General features: G+C 48.4%; 2 protein-coding genes across 7 annotated transcripts in view; one reads left to right on the forward strand and one right to left on the reverse strand.

The window, feature by feature from the left end:
- The first annotated feature begins 874 nt into the window (after positions 1 to 874).
- TSTD2 (thiosulfate sulfurtransferase like domain containing 2) lies at positions 875 to 18,865 on the forward strand. 3 transcript variants are annotated; one of them, XM_077345504.1, is made up of 10 exons: positions 875 to 991; positions 2,464 to 2,662; positions 6,470 to 6,789; positions 6,909 to 7,017; positions 8,111 to 8,236; positions 9,330 to 9,435; positions 10,683 to 10,801; positions 12,865 to 13,023; positions 14,445 to 14,583; positions 15,146 to 18,865. In XM_077345504.1, exons 2-10 carry the CDS (start codon positions 2,474 to 2,476, stop codon positions 15,373 to 15,375), a joined length of 1,497 nt encoding a protein of 498 aa, XP_077201619.1. In that variant the 5' UTR covers positions 875 to 991; positions 2,464 to 2,473; the 3' UTR covers positions 15,376 to 18,865. The 3 variants fall into 3 exon arrangements, with proteins under 3 accessions (XP_077201619.1, XP_077201620.1, XP_077201621.1); XM_077345505.1 differs by lacking the exon at positions 875 to 991 and adding an exon at positions 1,000 to 2,187; XM_077345506.1 differs by lacking the exon at positions 875 to 991 and adding an exon at positions 2,266 to 2,282.
- TMOD1 (tropomodulin 1) overlaps positions 17,869 to 23,667 on the reverse strand; it is a 28,425-nt gene continuing 22,626 nt past the window's right edge. For 3 of the 4 annotated variants that reach the window (XM_077345508.1, XM_077345507.1, XM_077345509.1), the window contains one exon: positions 17,869 to 19,339. In XM_077345508.1, the coding sequence (XP_077201623.1) occupies positions 19,275 to 19,339 (65 nt within the window). In that variant the 3' untranslated portion in view covers positions 17,869 to 19,274. Of the gene's footprint in view, positions 19,340 to 21,316; positions 21,382 to 23,667 lie in introns of all 4 variants that reach the window. The other variant, XM_077345511.1, reaches the window with a different exon arrangement.

Consider the following 23,667-nt stretch of genomic DNA (forward strand, 5'->3'; position numbering starts at 1 on the left):
TGGCTCCTCCAATTGTTTCCCTACTGATTTTTAGTTTATTGTTTACTTAGAAAATGTTTGTGCTGCTTCTTCAGAGACTCTGCCAAGGATGCTCACAAGATAAAGCAAAATAACGACTGACAGAAAAACAGCAAACATAAACATTATCCACATTAAAACCATCAATGAAACAAGCAAAGAACCCCAAAAGGACAGTGAAACAACCGTAATATTTGGACATGTGCTTTATATGCGTAGCTGAAGATGGGGATACGTTGACTTGAGGCTTTAAGGATGTTCTTTCATTATGAGTACAAGGTGGGGCATAATGAAGGAAAAATGGTCTTTTAGCATGAATAATACACAACTTCCTCTTAATTTTCTTGAAGTAACTCATCGGACTAGGCAATAGCAGAACAAAATGTGAATTCCAAGGCACCTTTAAGACCAACAAGGTGTGAGCTTTTGAGTGCATGCACACTTCCTCAGACAACTAAACAAAATCATAAGCGTGCAGATACGAGGGAAACAGCCTCACAACAAATATGCAGCAAGAAGACGAAGACTGGCAAGTTCCTTGCTAGAATAACAAAACCTGTTTCTTGGGTTCAGCTGTCCTTCACAAAAAAAACAAAGGGGCAATAAAAATGTCAAGGCTAGTGATTAATGGCAGGTGTTTTCCCAGTTGTGGAAAGAAGGGATTAAAAGACTGTTGCTAGTCCCATCCGTCTCCTTAAATCTGTACCCTTAGGAAGATCTTTGTCCCCTGGAAGCGTGCCTGCGCTGGAAAGCCCACGCCTTGAACAAAACTTGGTCGGTCTTAAAGGTGCCGCTGCACGCACATTCTATTCCCGTATTCTTGCAAGGCGACGTCGCCCGAGCCGCAGCCTTGCGCGCGGTCCCTGGAGCCGGCCGGCGATGTGGGGGCGGAGCGGCGTGGGCGGGGCCAGCCGGAGCCATGCTTTCCCTTCGCCCAGCCCGGCGGCGCAGGAGGAGTGCGGCGGGCGGCCAGGTGAAGAGGGGCGCAGGCTGGAGGGGCTGCCCAGGCCAGGCTTGGGGGCAGCCCCGATTCCCAGCAGGGGAGCCCCACGGAGCCACTCTGGGGGCTGGGAGTGGAGGGCAGGGCAGCTAACTCGACGAACTTTCGCCTGTGGCTGTGCGGGCACGGCCAGCTGCTCACCGGGATGCCCCACTGCATGGATCTCTTCGCCTTTCGGTCGCTTCTGGCACAGGCCACCCCCCCCCATAGGGTTGCCCACTCCGGGTTAGGAAATGCCCGGAGATTTGGGGTTGCGGAGTTTGGCACTTGTGCCATAGAGCCCCATTCTCCAAAGCTGCCCTTTCTGGCAGGCAAGGCCGGCTTAAGGATCCGCGGGACCGTAGCACCAGAACTAGCTTAAGGATCCAGGAGGCCCTAGCAGAGCCCTGTTGGCGCTGTTCCTTGTGGGGCACGAGGGACAGGGATAGTTGGGAATTTGGAGGCAGCTGTCACCTCCACTTGGCTGAAAACATTTCTCGAACCTTGGTAGGAGAGCAATAAGGGGATTTTCACACTTATGTGGCCGGGGCAGACAGGAAGTTAGTGGGAGTGCCAGCGGGCAGCCAGGGGCCAAGCGGGCCATGCCACGTACACTTAAAGTGTGGGGGTCATGGCTGCGAGGGGTCGCAACTCACAGGTCTGGATACAGCACCTGGCCACAGTCATCTATGGCAGAGAAGGCACTGTGCAGGGCCCCTGGAACCACAGGGCTTGTAAGGCGCTACATGGATAAACTGCTACGGCCTGCATGGAAACAGAGGTCTGAAGATTGATTTGTCATAATGGGAGATCTCTGGCCCCGCACCTGGAAGTTGGCAACCCCATCTATGCCAGTATAGCCTGGCTGGGCTAGGAAGGGCTCCCACTGGCCAGAATTGCCATGGGCTGGCCTTGCCGTGGGATACTCTTCCTGTGAGGAGATTTCCCCCAGTGAGAGAGATGTAGGGCTGCTGGGTCCCTGGCTTCCCAAGCTTTGGGACTCACAGGCCACACCCAGCCCTGGTTTAAGGCTTTGCGGGGCCCTAGGCTCTCAGCCTCTCTTACCTCACAGGGTGTCTGTTGTGGGGAGAGGAAGGGTGTTTGTAAGCCATTTTCGGACTACTTCAGATAATGAAGGTATAAAAAAGCAGCTCTTTTTCCTCCAGTCTTGCCCATCTCCAAAACATCAGGTTGGTTCCCCTTTTCTTTTCTTTTTTTTTTTAGTTCTTAAATGCTTTCCCCAACTTTCAGAGCCCTAAAAGAAAGTGGCTCCAGAGGAGAATAGGTGAGTTTCAACTACTGGCAACAAAGATACTCCCAAAGCCAATCCCCAGCTCTAAGAACATGTTCGGTTTTCACCATACCTGCTCAGTTCAGTTTTCACCATGACTTTTCACTCATACCTGCTTTGAGATTTCCCCTTATGACTGTTTGTAAATCCCTGTTTTGGGACTGTCTTGCCCCAGAGAAAACCTCATGCCTGGCTGCAGTGACACAGCAATGATCTCGCCATCCTTGCCTGATGGAGATGATGAAAGAGATGCCAGCATTTTGACGTTTGCAGACTTAGAACTGAAAGAACAACTTCCTTTCTCACCCAAAAGCCACCTGAAAGCGGAGTGTGACGCCAGGGCTAGAAAGAAGCATGCATCTGCAAAAAGGAAGGTACTGCTTTTTGTTGCCTACCCCACAGGGTTGTTGTGATAGAAAATGGAGGAGGGAAGAATTTGTGGGCAGGGGATTAAAAAAAACATGCTAGTGTTGCAACGTTTATTATATTTTATTTCATTTGTGTTATTTATAATCCTTTCCCATTTGAGCTCAAGGGGGATTACACAGAATGAGTCCATACAATTGTAGTTGTGAATTTCATGAATTCTGCAGCGGGCTGGACTAGATGACCCTGGAGATCCCTTCAAACTCTATGATTCTAATTGACAGGGTGGAATGTTCAGTGGACAGTGCAATAGGATTTAGGGTTGTGGTCCCAGCCAGAAGTCTAAAAACAGAACTGTAGCAGAGCATCTTGACATGGCACATTAAATAAGGGTCCATGTGAGGAAGCGCTTCTGCCCACCCTTGGTGGTGTGCAGCTCTCAGCAATTCACTGTGCCAGGAACCTGAGCATGATCCTGGATGCTTCTCTCACAAGGGAAGCCCAGGTCACAAAGGTAGTGCAGCTGGCATTTTACCAAGCCAAGCTACTAGCGCCCTACCTGGCCCCGGAACACCTAGCCACAGTGATACATGCGATGGTCACCTCTAGACTGGACTTCTACAATTCACTGTATGCAGGCCTGCCTTTAACCTTGATCTGGAAACTACAGCTGGTCCAAAACGCAGCAGCCAGGCTGTTCACAGTAACACCATGGAGGTCCCACATTCGGCCCATCCTTCATCAGCTGCAATGGCTACCAGTCATTCTGGATCTGGCTAAAGGCTATATGCGATCAGGGCCCAGTGTACCTGAGGGACTGCCTCTTGGCCTGTGCCCCTCAAAGAGCCCTACGTTCTACCACCACCAACCATCTAAGGATCCCTGGTCCAAAAGAAGCCTGCTTGGCCTCAACCAGGGCCAGACCTTTCTCTGTCCTGGCCCCCACCTGGTGGAATGAGCTCCCGGAGGACATCAGGGCTCAGATGGAACTAAAGCAGTTCTGCAGGGCCTGCAAAAAGGAGATCTTCAGCCAGGCATATGGTTGAGGCCGACCAAAATCAGCAACATCTACAGGGCCCCTTACCTTCCTCCCAGAAAATACAAATATAATAAAATAAATAAATAAAACTCCCCAGTGGGATCCTAGTTTCAGCCAGCTGTACGCAGTAGCGTAGACCACAGACCCTGATAATTTATCCAAGCATCTTGGTGAAACATTCAGTGCAGTGTGAATCTATCGTCTGTATCCGTCTGCTCTGCTTTACCACTGCAGTGCAACACTGAGAATCCGGACCCCATCATGCTTCTGTAAAAGCCATTTTGAAAGGACGGTGCCTTTCCTGTATTAGATTCATTCTGTCCTTTCTTGGCCACACTGGAGTGTGACCAAATGTGGGGAGGGTGGGGTGGAAAGCTTGGAACTGGCACAAGAACAAAAGCGTTTGGAATGCACCTTTCATGCTAGGATCCCTGTTGAAGCCCAAGCTTTGGCTTGTGGTTTCCTACCTCCATCTTCCTGACTATGCCTCCCTGCTCTGCTCATTCGGTCTCCCAGTTTTTCTTTCCTCTCCCAAGCTGTGTCCCTAACATACTCCCCCTACTTTTCCTCTAGTAAGCTTACACCCTTCTCTCCTCCTCTGTTTTGTTCTCACAACAGCACAGTGAGGTAGAACAGTCCAAGAGAGCCATTGACTTGCTGCTAGGGCCTCCTTAATGATGCCAGTCCCCAGGTGGGACCTGGAGATCCCCTGGAATTAGAGCACATCTCAGGGATTTCTCAATGGTAAAAAAGTTGAGAAAGGCTACTCTGCAGGATTGCTGTAAGTCAGCTGCAACTTAATGCCACTTTCCACAAGCAAGAGGACAGGACATTTTCCCCTAGGCCTGTTGGCAGCCAGAAGAGGAAACCGGATCTGCCTGAAGAACTCATTGCTCCAACTGAGGGAGAGCAGCCTTGCACATTGAGAACCGTGCTCCAAAATGGCTGGGATGGGTGGGGAGTCAAAGGTTAGTGTGAATATAAAATTTAAGGAATGCCTGAGCTAGTTGTGGGTTTTCTAGGCTGTGTGGCTGTGGCCTGGTACTTTTAGGCCCTGGCATTTCACCAGTAACTGGCTGGCATCTTCAGAGGTAAGGCCTGGCAAGATGGGAATCTCTCTGATCCGAAGGGTATAGTGCGTGAACAGTTGCTGGGCATTTTATTTACTTTTTGGGTGTATGTAAAACACAGCACATTCCTGTCTTACATGGGAGTATCCCAAGGGATGGGCTGGAACTAGGAAGCACTTTTCCAGCATGGTGTGGTGATTAAGGGCGGTGGCCTCTAATCTGGGGACTGGGTTTGATTTCCTACTCTTCCACATGCAGCCATGAAGAGCTCTCTCAGCCTCACCCACCACACAAGGTGTCTGTTCTGTGGAGAGGGAGCGGGGAAGGCCACTTTAGGACTCCTTTGGGTAATGAAAAGCCGGGCATAAAAACAAATGCCTCTTTCTGTGTCTGGGTGGAGTTCATTAGAAAGGCTATTAGGAAGTGTTTTTCCTGTGGCTGAGTGGAGTTCATTAGAAAGTCCACTAGTCAAAGTCTTGCCTGTCGTATTTGATTAACTGTTATGAGATCTCCCCCCCCCCCCCCCCGGAAACCAGCACTTCCTAGTTCTAATCCATATTCTGGGAGACTCCCAGATGAGACAGGACTGTGATGTGTTCCTTCCCCCTCCTCCCAAAGTAAATAAAATGCCCAGCAACTGTTCACACACTCCACACTTTGGAAGAGATTCCCCATCTTGCTGTGCCTTACTCTGAAGACACCAGCCTGGCAAAACATCAGGGGCTAAATCTAATAGACCACCTGGAAGGCTCACATTAATCAGTTAACTCTGACCCTGAAAGCCTTCAGCAGTTCAGTAGCTGAGCTGATTGACTAACACCCCCACTGCTGTGCCAAGAAACATGTTTTTTTTCCTCCATTTTTAAAGCTCAGACTGGGAGGAGCGTGACCGTGGAAGGCTCCTACAGGCTAGTATCCACATCATTGCAAACACATCAGTCTAGCAAGCAGGTTTCGTTTCCAATGCAGTTGTGTGCGCAGAAGGGAAGACAAGGATGTACGCAAACAAATATGTGTGTGCCACATTTTACAGAAATATTTCTAGACTAGAAAGGCAGAGGCCTGCTGATGGGGTAGGAGACCCACATCATATTTGAGAGGGTGATTACACACTGGTTGAGTATGGGGTCCCCACCTTGCGTTCTGTGCAACAAGCAGATGTGAGTTGTGGGTTCTTTTAATTACCAGGTGCGTGGATCGCGGAGAAGCAACTTCAGCCTTCCCCTCTGCACTGTTTCCCTAAACCGAAACAGTCCCCTGGGGGGGCGCTATTTGGGGAAATGACGTTCTCTTTGGAAGCTAAGCAGGGCCGTTCCTTAGAGGGGAGACCACCACAAAAGATTCTGCCGAGGAAGTCAGTGGCAACCCACCTCGGCTTTGAAACCCCCTTGCTGGGGTTGCTGTGAGTTGATTGCAACTTGATGTCATGAACATGGCAAGTGCCATGGGATGTGCGTGGGTTCCCCCAACAAACCTCATTGGGCCCCGTGAGCGTTGGATGCACAAGACACGAGAACCTTGCAAAATCACACTGTGAGTAAATGAGCAAATAGGCCCAAGCTTGAATTTCCCTGGTCTTGTCGTTGGGTCCATCTGCCATGTGAGTTTCAACCTCTCCCCAGCTGAAGAGCCCACTGAGGCCGCTCTTGACCCGGTACCCCTTCTCTTGACCTGCCCTCCTCATTGCACGGCATCCTTTGTCGCAGGCCTTCGCCCTCTTTGTCAAAGCCAAAGAAGCCGCCGCTGATTCTCGCTGCCCGACACCTGCTTGCCGAGGGACGGTTCACTGGAGATGCTGCCAGCAGACCTTCAAAGACCTGGTGGGCATCCACCAGCACGTGGCCGCCCAGCATTTTGTGGATGTGGGGCAACAGACAGCCGCGATCCTAAAGCAGAGAGCAGCCGAAGCTGATGTCACAAGCAGCCAGGTCTCCGCAGACAAGCTCCCTAGGCCCGAGGGGGCCCTGTATCGACCTCAGGAGATGTTCCCAGAAATAAGCCATATCGGGGCAGACAATTTGATGAGGTTTGTTTCCCAACAGCAGTGGCATTCTGAGAAGGTAGCCGTGTAGAGGAGAAACGGCTTGGGTTTTGAGCGGAAGATGCGTTTTGTTTTGACTCTGCTTTTCTTTGTGTGCCCCTAAGTGAGGTGGGACAGGTTCTGCTCTTCTACTGCTACTGCGAGGTGGCTGATCTGGAGGGACTGTGTCTGTGGCAGAAGGCCTTGTGTCAACACCTGCACCTGAAAGGAAAGGTAAGGGGGGGTCCCCTGTGGCTTCAGAAGGACAGCGGGGTTCTCCTTATGGTAGAGAAAAGCAGCATATAAGAAACAACTCTTCTTCAGGGTGTCTGTTGTGGGGAGAGGAAAGGGAAGGGGATTGAAAGCCGCTTTGAGACTCCTTCAGGGAGAGAAAAGTGGCATATAAGAACCAACTCTTCTTCAGTAATCTCAGGACTCTCTCCGCCTCACCTCCCTCACAGGGTGTCTGTTGTGGGGAGAGGAAAGGGAAGGGGATTGTAAGCCACTTTGAGACTCCTTCGGGTAGGGAAAAGTGGCATATAAGAACCAACTGGGGTAGAAGCAGAGGTGGATTCCTAATGGATTACTAGTTGAAATATCTAACTTTTCAAAAAAATAAATACGGTTGTAAAGATGGAATGGAACAGAGGAGGACAGGGAAGTTCATTGCACTCCTTTGTTGCTTCACATTCATTCTTGATCCTCTGCAAGTACAGTGGGTGTTGTCCCTTGGATGCTAGACATGCACATAGGTTTGAGAGGACAATCGGCATTGGCTTCAAGGGGCTGCAGGCTTCCTGAAGCAGTGATATTCCCTGAAGCATGACTGGGGGAGGGGGAATGGGGCAATGTAATAAGCTGCAGGATCCCCAGCCACAGCCTCCCTCCAGTTGTTGTAATGGTCCACTCATGTTGGCAGGAAGTTATCTCTGGCAGAGGCCCTGCCTACAATGTGTGTGGAAGTTTTTTCATGCATTTGTTCCTGACTGGGCATTTTGCTGAGCAAAAGATTATCTGCACAAGATCTTTCTTATTCCGCTCCCTTTCTTTGTTTCTTATTGCTCTCTGTTGTAGAACATGTCCTTCATGTTACAATTGTTAAGGCTGTAGTTACCTGGGAGTAAAGCCCATTAAAATCACTGGCCTGCATCCTGTGACTCTGCTCAGTAAAGTTGGAAGCCTTCCTCTGGTTGAAGAGGCTTTGTTCCAACTTTAGTGGCTCTTCCATCCCTGGCAGAAGGAGCACTTGAGGTGGAAGGAGGCGTCTTGGGCCGGAGAAAGGCATCCGTCTTTGCTACTTATCCAGAACTTTGTTCTTGGCTTCCAGGTACGAATCGCTTCCGAAGGCATCAACGGAACTGTCGGGGGGAGCACAGCTGCAATCCGCCTTTATGTGGACACGATGCTTTCTCATCCACTCTTCAAAGGCATTTTGACAAGGGATGACTTCAAGGTGAGAGGGGCTGATCTCTACATGACATCTAAGTGCCTGTCCTTTTTCTCATCTGAGGATTGCTTTCTCTTCAATAATGAAGTTTTGCTTGTCATATAGTTGTGAGACTGCCATAGGGAGGTACTGGCTAGTGCCTGGGACATCGCCACATATAAAAAGGCTTATATGATATTGGCTTAGATCAGGCTTTCTCAGCCAGGGTTTCATGAACCTCTGGGGTTTCTCAATGGTCCTGGAAGTGTCTTCCGAATGGGTGGGAGTTAATCAATTTTAATATATTTTTAATTTTTTAAAAACATTTATTGGGGTGATGTGACCATATCATGTTGACCCACACACCCATGTTGGCCCACTCAACCCTTCCAAAATGGCCAGTGAAGGGCCTGGAGGGAGTGGGAAGGGGAGGGTCCCTGGGTGAGCATGTATATAGCTGTGCTTCCTAACCATATTCTGCATGATTGAGCCACTTCTGGAGTTTTTCAAAGCCTGAAGAATGTTTCAGGGGTTTCTCAAGGGTGAAAAAGTTGAGAAAGGCTGGCTTAGATCCACCAGTGATGTTCTATGGGAGGGATTTGTGCTTGTGGAGTGCAACTTTCTTGCCCCCCCTTCCCAGCAGCATGAAATCTTCCCTGTATCCATGGTTTCAGAGGGTATTTCTGACTAGTGTGGCAAGATAGAGGTAGGAGAATTGCAGCCCATGAACACACATCCCTCTGCCCATAGAAAACCTGTGCATCTAAGCAAATATTTCTACAGTAATTAGAGTCTTTGAGAAATATTGTTATTCTCCTAAAAACATTACCTTTGGCCCCTAAATTAGAATGGGACAGTCATGGCCCTAACTTTGAAAAGAGTCAAAAGTGATTTGAGGGAACCTCCATGCTTCCTCTGGTTAATATATACTTCCTGTTTTCCAAGCATTGCTTCTGGTCAGCAGCTGTTGAAAAAGACAGACCAGAAAACCGCTCTCTCTCTCTCTCTCTCTCGCTCTCTCTGGCAGCCTTTGACTCTTATGGAAAAACTGTTGTCTGAAGATCAACTCAGGATTGTTTCTTTATCATGCTCTCATTTGTCGATTCTTCCCGTGTCTCAGGCCAGCGCTGGTGGAGCTCACTGCTTCCCAGACCTTCGGATTGGTGTCTTTGAAGAAATCGTCCCTCTAGGGATTAGCCCCAAGAAAGTCTCCTACAAAGAAACTGGTATGAAGAACAAGCCTCGTCAGATTGAGGGGGGACAAGAGGGAGATGCAGAAAATGCTGTCAAAGGACACTGCAGCTGCTCTCCAGAGCTAGACTAAAGCGGGGAATTCTTCCCACCTGGGCTGCAGGGAGGTCCTGCAATAAATGGGAGCATCCGGAAGCTATGGAGTCCACTTAGAACAGGACATACCTGGCTCCCGATTTCCATCCCCTTTGACCTAGAAAAAATTTAAAAACTCATTTTCTCTAGTCAAAGGGGAAATAATGGGGTGGCTGTGGGTGGTGTGGCTGTGGGGGTAGTCCACCTGAAGCTATTGGAGTGGGATCAAGCAAAAGAAACAACAAATTGTGTGGCCAAGATATGAATCGATGTGTTTATGAGTGCAATGAAGAAAGGGTAAGTAAAAAAGACTCTTTAGTATGTTAACAAATCTTCATCCTAAACAAAATTAATCCAGAGGAACTAATCCATGGACAAGAATGTCTCCTTTAAGTAATGCTGAAAGCTGAGGCTGAAAGCGGAACAAGCTCCTTGTTTCAGAAAGATTTCCTCAGCAGCAAAACCTGTGACAACAACTCAAGGAAGAAGCCCTTTAGGAAGAAGCCCACTTCCTTAAGTGGCGGTTTAAAGTTTTCTTGCTTGAGCAATTAGCTTGAGGTATTGCTGCCTGTTAGTGCATCTGTTCTCTGTGCCTCGTGGGTTTTACTGCTGAGGAAATATCTTTGAAACAAGGATTTTCCGGAACCTTGCTCCGCTTTCAGCCTCAGCTTTCAGCATTGCTTAAAGGAGACATATTTGTCTATGGATACTTGTCTCTAGATTAATTTTGTTGAGGATGAAAATTTGTTAACATCATAAAGAGACATTTTACTTACCCTCTCTTCATCGTGCCCCTCCAGACTTAGGCTCCTCTCTTGGCCACATGATTCGTTGTGTTGTATTTAGTGGTGTTTTGAGTGGTGTGGCATATCAGCTTGGGTTCTGGTGGGACTGAGGGTCAAATTGCCATGGAAGTTCGCGGGGTGACTTTGGGGCAGTCGCACACTTTTAGTCTAACTTACCACAAAGGGCTGTTGTGAACATAAAACTTAGGAGAGGGTGTTGTAAACAGCTTGGACTCCTCATTGGTGAGAAGAGTGGGGTATAAATATCGAAATCAATACATATATATTTTACCTGCTTTGTGTCCTGACTCAGGGGGATGTATAGATGCTCCACATATGTTTTTTTTTTTTATTGGTTGTAGGAATCCGTTTAACTCCAAAGGAGTTTCATATGGAAGTGGAGAACTATCTTTCTCAGGGTAAGAAAGTACAGAAGGACACCATTCTGCTGGACTGCAGGAACTTCTATGAAAGTAAAATAGTAGGTGATCTTTTAAAAAATCTTTTGGCTTTTCTGCATTGGGGGGTATAGCAATCCAAACAACCTCCCTCTCACACAGATGTACAACCAGTTCACATAAAATGTCATCTTAGGAGTGTACAGGATTGCCACCAGATTCAGGGCACTGCATGCTGGGACGTCTGTAACCCTGCGCCCCCGAGGAGGAAGTTTTTACAAATTGTTGGGAGGTCCAGACATGGAACTCACAGGCCGTGTCTGCTTTGGCTCTCAGAGTTGTGTCGAAGAGGTTACATTTGTGAACTGGCTCATCAGAGGTGCCCTCCAAAGGCCTCTTTGTTTCTCTTTTACAAGGGACCGCATTGACTGCAGAAACTGTGGCTTCCACATTTCCATCACTCATGCGGTTCCAGAAAGGGTGCCCCCCCCCCCGCCACTTGAGCCTCAATTGGCTCTGAACTTCCTGCCAATCATCCATGTTCACAAAATCCTATCCCCCAAGAGAAAGCAAATATCCTAGGATGCTGGCATTATCCTGAGAAGGAAGAACCAGCAGTGTGTGTCGTACGGATAGGGGGAAGGTATTGGAAGATGATTGAGTGTGGAGACAGATGGAATTGGCTGCCTCTCACCCCCAAGGTTCACCCCATCTCCTGAGACTGAATGGGAATTCACAAATCTTTTTGCTAAACATGCAGGTCACGTCTGTAAGGGAATATGGCAACTCATTGACCACAAACTCTGTTGTACTCATTCAACTAGGATCTCCAGTTAAAAGGACTGATGTGAAAGACCTTCTGGAGAGCCGCTGCCAGAGGACACGGCTCTGACCTAGCCAGAGGAAACAGACCTTTGGTCCATCAAAGTCAGTATTGTCTACTCTGACTGGCAGCAGCTTTCCAGGGTCTCCGACGGAGGCCTTTCCCATCATCTCTGGCCAGATCCTCTAACTGGAGATGCCGGGTATTGAACCTAGGACCTTCTGCATGCCATGGAGATGCTCTACCACTGATTCACAGCCCCTTCCTAGTAGTCTGTCTCCTGCGTGTGGTCCTCCTGCCTTACCCAGTTGTGTTTTGAATTTATTTATGTAAAATAGTTGTTTGCCAGGCTTTCTCCTGAGTATGGCAGAATTGTGTCGGTAGCTGCTTGCAACTTTAGCAGAATGATATTTTGGTGGCGTCCACTCCGCTTTGAAGATTGTACTGTTGTAATCATGGGTTAATTTGGATTTTCGTGTGAAAGTCCAAGCAATGCATTTTCCTGTGAAAAACCCAACTGCAAAACAATGCAGTCTTCAAACACATATGGATCTAGGCTTTCTGTGCTCCCCCAAAAATCTCCCGACAAGGTTTCTCATCACTTATGTGGAACACATCCACATAAGGGGGTGCTGGCACAGACTCCTTCCCCCCTTTGTCTCTCCCCCTTTTGCTTCCACGACGTCCTTCCTGGTCCCTTCCCTCTCTCTCTTAGAGACACACACACACACATTCCCCCCACTCCCTGCTGCCCTCTCTCCTTTACCTATTGCTTCCTCGCTCTCAACCCTGTCCCTTTCCCCACACACACAGACTCCTGTCTTCCTCCTCCCTTTTTGCGGCAGGAGGGCTGCTGTATTTGGCAATCCTCCACTGCCTCAGCTGGGTGGCCCATGGCTGGCAGCTGTGGGGCTCCCATGGCACTGCAGCTGAGCTGGCTTGTTCCGCCACAGTGGTTGCCCCAGCCTCTGTGGGCACCAGCTCTGTGGCTTGGCTGGCCTGCTCTGCCGCAGTAGCTGACCCAGCCTCTACCAATGCCAGCTCTGTGGTTTAGTTGGCCTTCTCTTCTGCCATGCTCGCCCTGACTCAGTGGGTGGTGATCCCATGGCTGGGCCAACCTTCTTGGCCACGCCACCACCACTGGCCTCCTCCATAGTGGCTGCTGCTCAATGTCTTCTGCCGCACGTTGAGGGCAGGACTTACGGACTACTTCTGTTTCACCAAGCGTGCCAGAAGATGTGTTCCACACCAATAATGACCTCCCACCAAACCATGGAAAACTTTGGGATTAAAACATTTCCTCCTCCTTCCCTTGGACTCCAGGGACATTTCCAAGGCTGTTTGGCACCAGACATCCGGAAATTCAGCTACTTCCCGAGCTACGTCGATGAGAACTTGGAACTTTTCAGAGGGAAGCGTGTCCTGATGTACTGCACCGGGGGGATCCGCTGCGAGAGAGGCTCAGCCTACCTCAGATCCAAGGTAAAAAGTCTTGGAGAAATGAAGAGCTGTTGGAAGAACTGGTGGGCCGTGGAATATGATTGAAGCAGTAGAGCTCTTTGTAAGGCCAAATACATGACTCTGCAAGTCAAAAGTTAGGAAAAGCTACTAACGTCAAGGCTTCTCAAATCTAGTTATGGAAGCCATTTTGAGTTCTAGAATCTTCAAATTTTGGATTTTTCATTAAAGAAGCAGCAACGGTTTTGGTTTTATATCCCGCTTTGTACTGCCCAAAGGAATTTCAAAGCGGCTTACAATCGTCCTCCCTTCCTCTCCCCACAACAGACACCCTGTGAGGTACTCAGAGCTGAGAGAGCTCTTACAGGACTTCTGTTTGAGAACAGCCCCAACAGGACTGTGACTATCCCAAGGTTACCCATCTGGCTTCATGTGGAGAATTGGAGGCTGCCACTCTTAACCACTACAACAAGCTGGCTCTATTTTTTATCTTTTTTTAAAATGAAAATATTTATTTATAGTCCACCTTGGGTCTTAAGAGGCTTACAATTCTAAACTGAAACCATCCATCCTTAACACTATTTCACTCCCTTATATATTTGGGAAACAGCCTTCTGGGAGGAGACTGTCCGGGGCCTTGTCTGTCCAGGTTCACCCTGATTGGCCCTCCCCCTCCAGCTCCCACCCTCCCTCCTTGCCTGCTAGAAGCCTTGTGGTTGCGGCCTCCATTGTCGCCCACGAGGAGAGAGGCAGCGACAGGGCTTTGCAGCCTGCAGGAGGGAGGGGGGGGGGGAGTTTGCAGCCTCCCGGAGGGCCGCAAAGCCCTGTCACTACCGGCAGGGCGGGGGCGGCTTTTCACACCCTTTAGCCCGCTTTGCGGGCCAAAGGGTGCCGTGGCCACCCTCTCACGCCCTCCTGCCTGCTGCCCCTTTCAAAGCCCATTTTTACAATTTTTTTTACAATGGGCTTTGATACTAGTAATACAATAAGGCCCATTGTCCCTCCCTCCTCCAAGAGCATAGAGTGTGTATTCCACTCCTGCAGCATAAAGTGCTAGAAATCACAAAGGATGGCATCTTCCTCCCCTCCTCAGGGAGGCCTTTATCCAAAATTGGAAAGGGGCAGGTTTTGATAAATGCTACCTTAAATGGGGGGACAGAGGGTGACAGCAAGAGGAGTGTAATTGATGTGGCTGATGCAGCTGAATGTAATTGACACATCTGGGAACTCCTGGATAGTCTGTATTCTTGAGGGATTTTCAACAGCAGTTCCTCCCAAGTGGAACCAAAACTCTTGATGTTCTCAGGGCACATTGGTAGTCATGTCCTAGACAAGCAACTGATGTGTACAATCTATTTTTGGAGATTATGAATACTGAGATGGAACACAACCTGCAGATCAAACATTCCAAAACCTACAGCTTGTCTGGTGCTCTTTTGACACAGGGCATATGCAAAGGAGTGTACCACCTCAAGGGTGGCATCCATAAATACTTGGAAGAATTTCCGGACGGGTTCTACCGAGGGAAGCTTTTTGTCTTTGACGAGCGGTACACCATCTCCTCCAATGGCGATGTTATTTCAGGTGGGTGATTCTCGCCTTCCAGTGCCATATTTGAAACATCATCTGCTTTCCTCTGAGCATGTGGCCTTAAAAACGCGGCCTGCAGCTACCATGGCTCCTGGGTGTTCCTTTAGCCGGTCCGTGTGGTGGAAGCTTGCTGCTGCTTACGCATGAAACTGGATTGGGGCCTTTATGTTTTTCAGATGTGCATGAGTACACCTTAAGAGTATCATGCGTGAAGTCTGCTGAAGTGTCTTCAGCAAGATTTGGGGAAGTCTCAGTTTGTCCTTAAGGGCGGGGGTTGTCCATCCCCAGTCTGTGGCCCGGTACCGGGCTGCGAAGGCCTCAGTAATGGGCCAGCGGTGGCCAAGCCTGTGTCTCCCCCCCCTGCAGCGAGAAGCTCACCAGGCCACGAGAGAAGTGGCCGCCAAAGCAGCCGCTTCACTCGTGGCCCGGCTAGAATCTAGAAGACTTAGGTGAGTCCATAGACTGTAGCAGGCCATTGGCAAATATTAATAATGGCAGCCCACCAAGGCTGATTAAAATGTATGACCACATAGGCCTTTACCCTTTCTTCTTGTAGCTTGCCGCTACTGTGGGAATCTCTGGGACCAGTATCAGCTTTGCTCCACCCAGCCCTGTCGACAGCTCGTCCTGACGTGCCCCCAGTGCCAGCGGGAAGGGCTAACCGCCTGCTGCCCCCTTTGCCAGAAGAAGGGACCCCTCCTGGCCTCCAACCCATCTGGACGAGCCTTCAAAGAACAATGCGAGTGTACAGAGATGCGGCAGCGGGTGCCGGTGGAACGCGTTTAACGAAGAGTTCTGGAGCCAGAAAACCAGTCTCCGCTGCACAGGCGTCTGCCTCAGGACCTGATCCCTGGATCCCTGTTAATGGGTTCTGGGGGGGACAACCAGCTCCGTTAGGCAGCTTTGCAGACCTCTGATCTAGATAGTCGTCAGGGCTTTGATGCAATTTGCTCTTGGGAGTCAATTAATGTTGCGCCCAAAGCAAACCCCTCCCAAAGTACACCCACGGTGCTACGCAGCTATTTCCTCATGCGAGGTGACCACCCTCGCTTGCAATCCGACGCAGAGTGCTGCCCGCGCTTGCTGCAGCTCCGCTTAGTAAGGTCACTGGGCAAACGAGCCAATGGCATTGCTACCTGAGCTTCCAAAAAGTTCATACCTGTGGGTGGGCTGTCGCGTGCATGCACAGTGAGGGAGCCACGATGGGCCCTGGTTCCCTGGTGAACGCACATCTTGCCTTCTGCACTCAAGCATGGGCTTGCATTACTCGCTGCTGCAGACCCATGGAGTCTGTGCTCTTCCCGAGAGAGGAGGTACGTTCTAGGCAGGCGAGAGAACTGTGTGGTTCTCTTACCATCGCAGAAAGGAGCCCTTCTGCTGTGTCCCACTTGCACAGTCTGCCTCTGCCCCTCCCTGGACCCCCAAGTGTCTCAAGCACTGGGAGACAGTGCTGGGTTAATTTGTCTTCCAAAAGCCACAGCATAGTGGGGCCTTTCCTGTCAGAGAAGTACAAGAACTGGTACCAAGGCTTTACAGCTTGAGAGGATCAGACGTGGTATCAGATGTCCTTAGGTTTGTAAACAGACACTCAGGCAGTCACCTTGGGCGACTAGGATTCTCGTCTGGGTGACCAGACAAGGCTTCCTGTCACTGTGCCTCCTTTCATGCTAAAAATGGACGAGTAGGTGGGCTCTTGCAACTGGATTTGCAAGACCGGAGGAGGGTGGACGCCATTAGTATCGTGTTACGCTAGCATTTGGTATGTGTTTTCAGGGACTACAGGCTAGAGGAGTGGATTTGATCTTGGTGCAAATTCTGCCTCTCCGAGACCCAATGCTTGGCGCTAGGTGGGCCTTCTCTTTTCAACCTCGGTGCTCTCAACTGCAAAATGGGAGCAAGGAGTAACAACTATAGAACTTGCAAGAACTCGCAAAGTAGATGCCCCAGGAGTCATCAACCCAATTCAGTTTGCCAGAGGATTGGATGAATGAGCTCCATGGTATCTCTGGCCCAGGGCTGGAAAAACGATTTTTGAAAACTTCAAGAGTGGTGCTCTGAGAATGACCCAAGGCCGAGGGTTAAGATTCTGCTTCCTCGCGTTATACCAGAACTTGCATCCCCCCAGACTGCCTTCTGTCTTCTCCAGTGCACAGAGGACTCCTTCAGCGGTGGCCAAACTGTTACTCTCCTGATGTCTGTGCACTAAATCCCCATGAGCCCCTACCAAGACATGCTGGCAGGGGCTCATGGGACTTGCAGTTCATGGACATCTGGAGAGCCACAGTTTGGCCACCCCTGGCCTAAGGCATACCGCTTTCCTAATTAACCTCTATCGGGGAGTCGGGGGAGGAAGGGGTCGAGCAGATGGTGCATGCAAATTGCGCCCAGTCATTGAGTGACAGCCTTTCTCCAAGGACTTTTTCTTTTTTTTATTGGCATTACTGGGAAGTGGGTGAATTGGGAGGAGCAACCTTTCAGACTAAGATGGAGATGCCCACTAGTTGCAACCAAGGATGCACACCGCCACTGGCGTGTGTGGAAATGAAATCAGGTCACCATCGAGGGCCAACGGAATCCCCTTGCTAATTGCAGCGGAATGCTGGGCTTGGGGGAGGAATGGCGTCTGAGCAATTTCAGAATCTAAGACCCTGAAGCTCACTTTAAAAAAATATAGAATGCTGTTTCTAACTGCTGGCCTTGATCTGGCTAAAACTATGATATCAAAGAAGCTACGGTCCAAAACACCTGGGATTAAGCCATATTGGACACAGTGGATCTCACCGCTAAGGAAAGATGCATAGGATCGTGCTGGGGCGGGGGTGGGATCCAGTGCTCTCTTTAGCCCCACGCATGCTGCTCTTCATGACATCATGACATGCACGTTCTCAACTGCAGATTCAGTGGTGCAATACAAGAGAAACACGGCAGAGCTGTTTATTTTAGGGAAATTATATGGCATCCAGCATTCCTTGGCGTGTGGGGTGATTTGCCCAAGAGGGCAAGTTTCGAAACGCAGCAGAACTGCCTTTCTATTATTTGATGATCAGTGGCTTAAACTGAGGGGAAGCCATGTCCTTCAGCGAACTGCCCACAAATAATCTCATCTGGGCATCTGGTGACTCTCTGGCCTTGCAAACGTCTGGGAACTTGAGTGGGTGTTTGCTGGTATTCCACAGGCCAGCCAACCTTGGCAAGCGAAGGGATTTAACATAAGAATTTGTACTACCTAAGAAGGGCTAGATGCACTTCCAGCGAGAAAGCCCAGTCCACGCACTTGGCCCATGTCCTTATGAGCAACGCTTTATTAAGGCATAATTTACAAGCAACACAATATTTTGGTGCAAACCAAGCAGGCGCTTCCCCATTCCTTTTTGTGAGTTGCGCAGGGCTCCATGGATCTAGCCTACCTGAGTAAGCTATTCCCACTCGGCTGCAAACCCTGGTCTGACAACATTTGAGTGGGAAGGCCAAGATCCTGTTCTCTCCCCCCCCCCCGCCCCAGTTGCTTTCTTGGCACTTTTCCACCCTCCACCTGAAGTGGGGGGCAGGCAGGTCATAATATTCCTGCCGAGGAAGCAGCCGGATGTCTGCAGGAAGTCTGACTTCCAGGCAGATGGCACCAGTACCTGGCAAGATCCTCAGGGTGGCACAGCCTTTCAGCTGCACAAGAAAATCCAGGAAGGCCAGAGGCGGAGCAAATCTACCCCGCCTCTTCCTGCATTTTTGCAGCAAATTGCACAGCAAAAGGTGCAGAGTGGTCCAGCAGAGGGAGTGGCTTCCTGGGCCTCTTGCATCAATCCAGAAACCCGTGACAACAGCATGGGCCGTTTTTTGAAGCAGAAGCCATGGAATAAATAAATGACAAGGCTATCCTCCAGAAACAACGTGGCTCCAAACCATCTTGTGTGTACCATCAGAAGGTTTGAGAGAACGCCATGTCTAAATGGACAATTTTAAGGTCTCTTGAAATTCTTCAGCAAAAACCACAATGACAAAAGAGTCACGGCCAACGGCCCACTCAGCAGTTGGCTTTCTGTTGTGCTTCGGAAAAGAGTGGCCTTACATTATTTCTATAGGGTGGGTGTGTAGATAAACTTTTACAAAAGGGAGACATACGGCAGAGTTAGATCTTAGAGCTGGGGATGCCGCTAACTGATTGTCGTTCACGCGTGTGAATTGAAGATGTACTTCGGGAAGGCAGAAATACTGTCAAAATGGTAGCTTTCTAATTCTTGAGAGCAAGTGAAAAATGGAACAATAAAGTATTTTTAAACCATTTGGCTACCTCTGCAGAGCAATTATCTGGGGTGGTTTGGTTTTTTTGCTTTGAGGCTAACGACTCATGCGCATCACACCAGAAATCTGTCCGTGAAGGAGGCGACAGCCTAAACTGTTGAACTCCAGAGATCTTTGCGCTATGAGGCATTGTCTCAGATCATCCCACATGAACAGCCTGAAAGTTGGGATAGCTTTTTCCAGAACCAACAACAACAAAAAAGGCATTTCCCATGCATTGATAATAAAAGATCTTTCGCCTACAATCGCTAATTCGTCGAAAACCTTTTTGAGTGCACAAGGAGGGGATACAAACAAACAAACTTCAGGCACCACAAATTCACTGCACAGTTGCTCCACCACAGTTCTCAGTCCGGCGTGACCTCGCCAACTCCACCTCCAGCCAAGAGCTACACAGTGGTCCGGCACTTGGGAAGGATGGGCCCATTCAGATCTGCCAGCCGCCTCTTTCTCACTGGGAACAAAAGAGGATAGAAACAAGGTTGAGGCAAAAAGTCCCCAGACACCTATGCAGAGGGATTTTGCTTACTGAGATTCTCAACCTCACTACAAAAAGAAGTTTATACACACAAAATCTGGGGTAAAGCTCTTCTGATCTAAGCAGTGCTGCTGTTTTAAACAGATCCCCATCTACTCCACCCATTTGCATCAATTTCTTGCCTCTATAACTCTCATTCCTCTCAAAGAACTGTGGGAATTGTAGTTTGAGGGTATGCTTAGAGAGATCCCCTCTCCTGGACTACAATACCCAGAGTTTCCAAGATGACTGTTACATGGTTGGATCCAGTCAGTGTTTCCCTGAAGTCTTACCCACCCCAAGCTTTTTCAGTGGTTAAAGAAGATTCTTCTTTTTCATTAGCAAAAAAGGTAGCTGGCTCCAACCCTACATCTGTAGCTCAGGTATGCCCTACCAATTGACTAGGCTAAAGTAGTCAAACAGCAATTATAAATGTCACTACTATCAGTCAAGGAACCCTGGAGCTAGGCATATTAATGGAGAACTTCTAGTTCCCGGCAGAACAATTCCCAAGATGGCAACTTCCCAGAGTCTTTGGAGGTACCCTGACAGAGCTACCACTTTTTATGCTAGATGTATTTATAGGTTATCTTGCATCATTCCGGAATCTGATAGGACTACCAAGCCCGTGATGAAGGTGAGGGAATCACCTACCCTAGGTGCCATTGCAGCAGTGGGAGGGGAAAAAAAAGATCTTGTCAACTTATAGGACGTTACCATAGAATTCCTGGCACCCCTAGAGCTACTCAGAACTGAGAAAGGAAGTGCCTGAAACTCTATGATAAGAACATCAGGTTCTAGCTATTCCTAGAGCGACCCTTTGTTACTTCTGGGTCAGTCTAAGAATTACCATGAATTCTATGATAGACAAGGCCTTCTTTTCTTTTTAAATTCTCCCAGGATTCTGCCTCCACCACAACCGTAGGATCTGATCAAAAAGGCTTTAGAATTTCTACTGCAAAACTTACTAGGTTGTTGCAGAACAAAAAAATACTTCCGTGGCAGGCAGAAATGGCTCTATTACCACGTTAGATGCTCTGGTTTGGGGGGGGGGGCAGAATTTGTACACAGCCAGGCAAATGCTGAGACCTCACATTTCTCTAGATCTGGAGATCAGGCACTCTGCTGCAACTTTTCCTTCAGGGCTAACAAAATGTTCTGCTCCTTCAAGAACACACTCTAGGTGGCGATACTGGAGGAAAGGAGGAAAAGGCACATCTGCCCTTTTTATAACTTTCCCCTCTCCAAATCATATGCTGAGTTTACTCCAGGAAACAGCTATTTTCTTTGTAATTAATTGATTTACCCACCTTTCTTTTCCAGGGGGATGCCAAGTGGCTTACAACATTCCCCCATTCTGCCCTCACAACCACCATGTCACCAAGGTCACCCAACAAGTTCCAGGGCCAGAGCAGGGTTTTGAATTTTGGCCTTTTGGATCCTAGCTTGGCACTAACTACTAGACCTCTGCTTCTAGGTTTGCCCTTATTTTATGGGAACCGTCTCTTTATTTCTTTCTCTCTAATCTCATGAATGAATCCGTCTGAACTCGCCACTGCTTTACCACTTGAAGCACAGGCCAAGTTTTCTACACAGTGAATCTCTTCTCCCCGCCATCCCTCCCACCCCCGACATCGTTTCTGTGTTCAGCCACTTGAAACAGCAGACAGGGAAAAGGGAGGAAGCAAAAGGTAAGAATTGCCAATGGTCACAAAGAAGATGACAAAAGGTCTTTTTTCCAACATGAGAGTTGAAGCTTTTCAAAAAAAGAAAGAAGGAAGGAAGACATCTGCAGTGAATCCCAGAACAGAAGCTGGAAGAGAGTAATAAACCTAGTAGGAAAAGTAGGAGGGCACTGCTAGTTCAGTTCAAGAGAAGACAAGCAATGGTCAAGGAGAGTGGGGAGATCTATACTTAGACATCGTCCAGTCCCAGGGCCGACGTGTTATGCCAATGGCTGCCACATCGCTGGATACGAGCTGCAAATGAGAACCACGTAAGATACCTTCTACACAGCTCTTGCAAACAAGAAGACAAAGGTGCTAACAGGTGATATGCAAGAGGGGCCCCTGGTATTTTGGTCCTCGAGATATAATATCTGATGGCCTCAGGAAATTCTCCATAACAAGCTCCGTGGAAATAAATTGGTGGCTTTAGATGGTCGGATATGACTAATTTCTTCTTGTTCTTGTTAGGCTGAAAGCTGCAGTACACCCTCTTGCCATCTGCAGTGGTGGCGCTGCAGCATGGCAAAGATCAGCCCAGCATATGCTGCCACAGTGGTCCAGACTATTAAATTCCTGGGCTCTATTGCAGGGGTGTCAGGTCTCCCAGTATAGCAAAATCCTGGATTCTGGGATTCTGCTCAGCAAAGCGGGGTGGAACAAACTGGGGCAGGAGGAAATGGGGGTTACATGCCTGGATGTGACAACATGCTGATGTTCTAAGAATTTCCTAAAGCTCTATGGTTTTTACCATAAAGATTCAACAGGAGATTCCTAGAGTACCACCATGACATCACTTATGGTTATGTAGTTAGTTACATTGATGTAACTAACATGCCCTGCTGCCAGTGGACGGCAGGTGGCTGATGACCATTGTCCACTGCCAAAGATCCAAGTTTGAGACCCCTGAGGCCTTTCTATTTATTTCAATGAGGGCTGCATTGAAGAATTTTTCAATACATTGTGCCCTGTTGGTCAGAACTTTGACTCCCAGTCAGCTGCCCATAAAGACAACATCAATTGTGATTAATTTTTACTGATTACAGGGGGGTGACTGCCATTTGGGGCGTGTCATGGCCGGTTCCAATCTTATACTGTAAACGTGAAATAAATTAACACGATTACACCAATTAACCTCCAAGGCTCCAGTGCCAGCATCCAGCACTCAGAAAACAAACAACACCAGTTACTTTTATCCTACAAGATCTGATTTAATAATCTCCAAATTCCTAGCAAAACTAAGATACTTTCACTGATTTTTTTTAAAGGCTGAAAGGGAACAAGCCTCATGTACTTGCTGGGCTTCCATATAACTGGAGCTTCTACAAATAATCCACATCTGAAAAGTTCTCACCCTCCTTGCTTTTGTACCCAGGAATAGTGTACTGTTTAATTAGGCCTGCCCTGCTCCCTGAGGACTCCCTGCCTACCTTCTGCCCTTCAGCTTGTCTCACACAAAGTCTATATGGCATTTTGTTCCCAGACAAACCAACAATTGTCCCTTTTTACTGACACCACATTGTGAAGAATCTACAGCAGACAATTTTGCTCCCTGTATCGCTGGAATGGAATGGGATAGCAAAAGAAAGACTGCCATTTCCAAAGTTGTTCTCCTAGGATGGATCATCTATAACCTTAACTCTACCAGACATTCCATCATAGATGGGATGGAGCTAGAAGAGAGCCAAATCTCAAATGTTCAGTGTTTTTCCTGAGAGTTTTTGCCAGTAACCAAAAGCATCCTCCACCCTCTAACTTTTGACAATTTTTTTTCATAACAGCTTCAAATCTCCTTGTCCTCCAAGATTTTATAAATCCAGAAAGGACAGGATACAAGTCCCTGAAATACCAACAAATAAAATTTCATCAACATGTAGCCAAACTGAATTGGCTTCTTAATGTTGTGACATCACATCTACTATATTATCCTCAGTTGGTTAGGATGACCCATGTGTGTCATGCAGGAAAGTCCTAACCAGGGGGTGGTGTGGGTGGGAATATTCACAATCCAGTAGCTAGAACGAATAGTTGTGTCTTCTGCAGCCATCTCTTATTCTCTCACCTACTCGTCTCTTAACATATTCACATCTCTCCTTATGATATGCCAATTCTTGCTAATTTTTTACAAACCCAGAATCTCCCAATTCCTCTCAAATTTTATCCCTCTTCCCCAATATTATGCAAGGCAAAAACAATACAGGTAAGAGACAATAAGCAATCTCAGTGTTTAGTTGATCCTTTCTCAGTTTTTTTTACCACTGAGAACCCCCTGAAACATTCTTCAGGCTTTGAGAAACCCCAGAAGTGGCACGATCGTGCAGAATACGGTTGGGAAGCAGAGCAGTGTACATGCCCACCCAGGGCTCCTCCCCTTCCCACCCTCTCCAGGCCCATCACTGGCCATTTGGGCAGGGAAGGGCGGATCAACATGACCATATATGGTCATATCAACCAATAAGTGTTTAACAAATTTAAAAAATATAGAAAAAATTAATTAAACCCACCCATTCGGGAAACCCTTCCAGGGCTATCATGAAACCC

This window comes from Paroedura picta, chromosome 7 (assembly GCF_049243985.1).
Source record: "Paroedura picta isolate Pp20150507F chromosome 7, Ppicta_v3.0, whole genome shotgun sequence".
Lineage (NCBI taxonomy): Eukaryota > Metazoa > Chordata > Lepidosauria > Squamata > Gekkonidae > Paroedura > Paroedura picta.

What these genes read in the sequence shown, in the direction of transcription:
- TSTD2 (XM_077345504.1), top strand. Translation starts at nt 2,474, where the DNA reads ATGCCTGGCTGCAGTGACACAGCAATGATCTCGCCATCCTTGCCTGAT. An exon ending in ACCTGCACCTGAAAGGAAAG is followed by an intron (nt 7,018 to 8,110) that starts GTAAGGGGGGGT and finishes CTTGGCTTCCAG; the next exon opens with GTACGAATCGCTTCCGAAGG. An exon ending in TGACAAGGGATGACTTCAAG is followed by an intron (nt 8,237 to 9,329) that starts GTGAGAGGGGCT and finishes CCCGTGTCTCAG; the next exon opens with GCCAGCGCTGGTGGAGCTCA.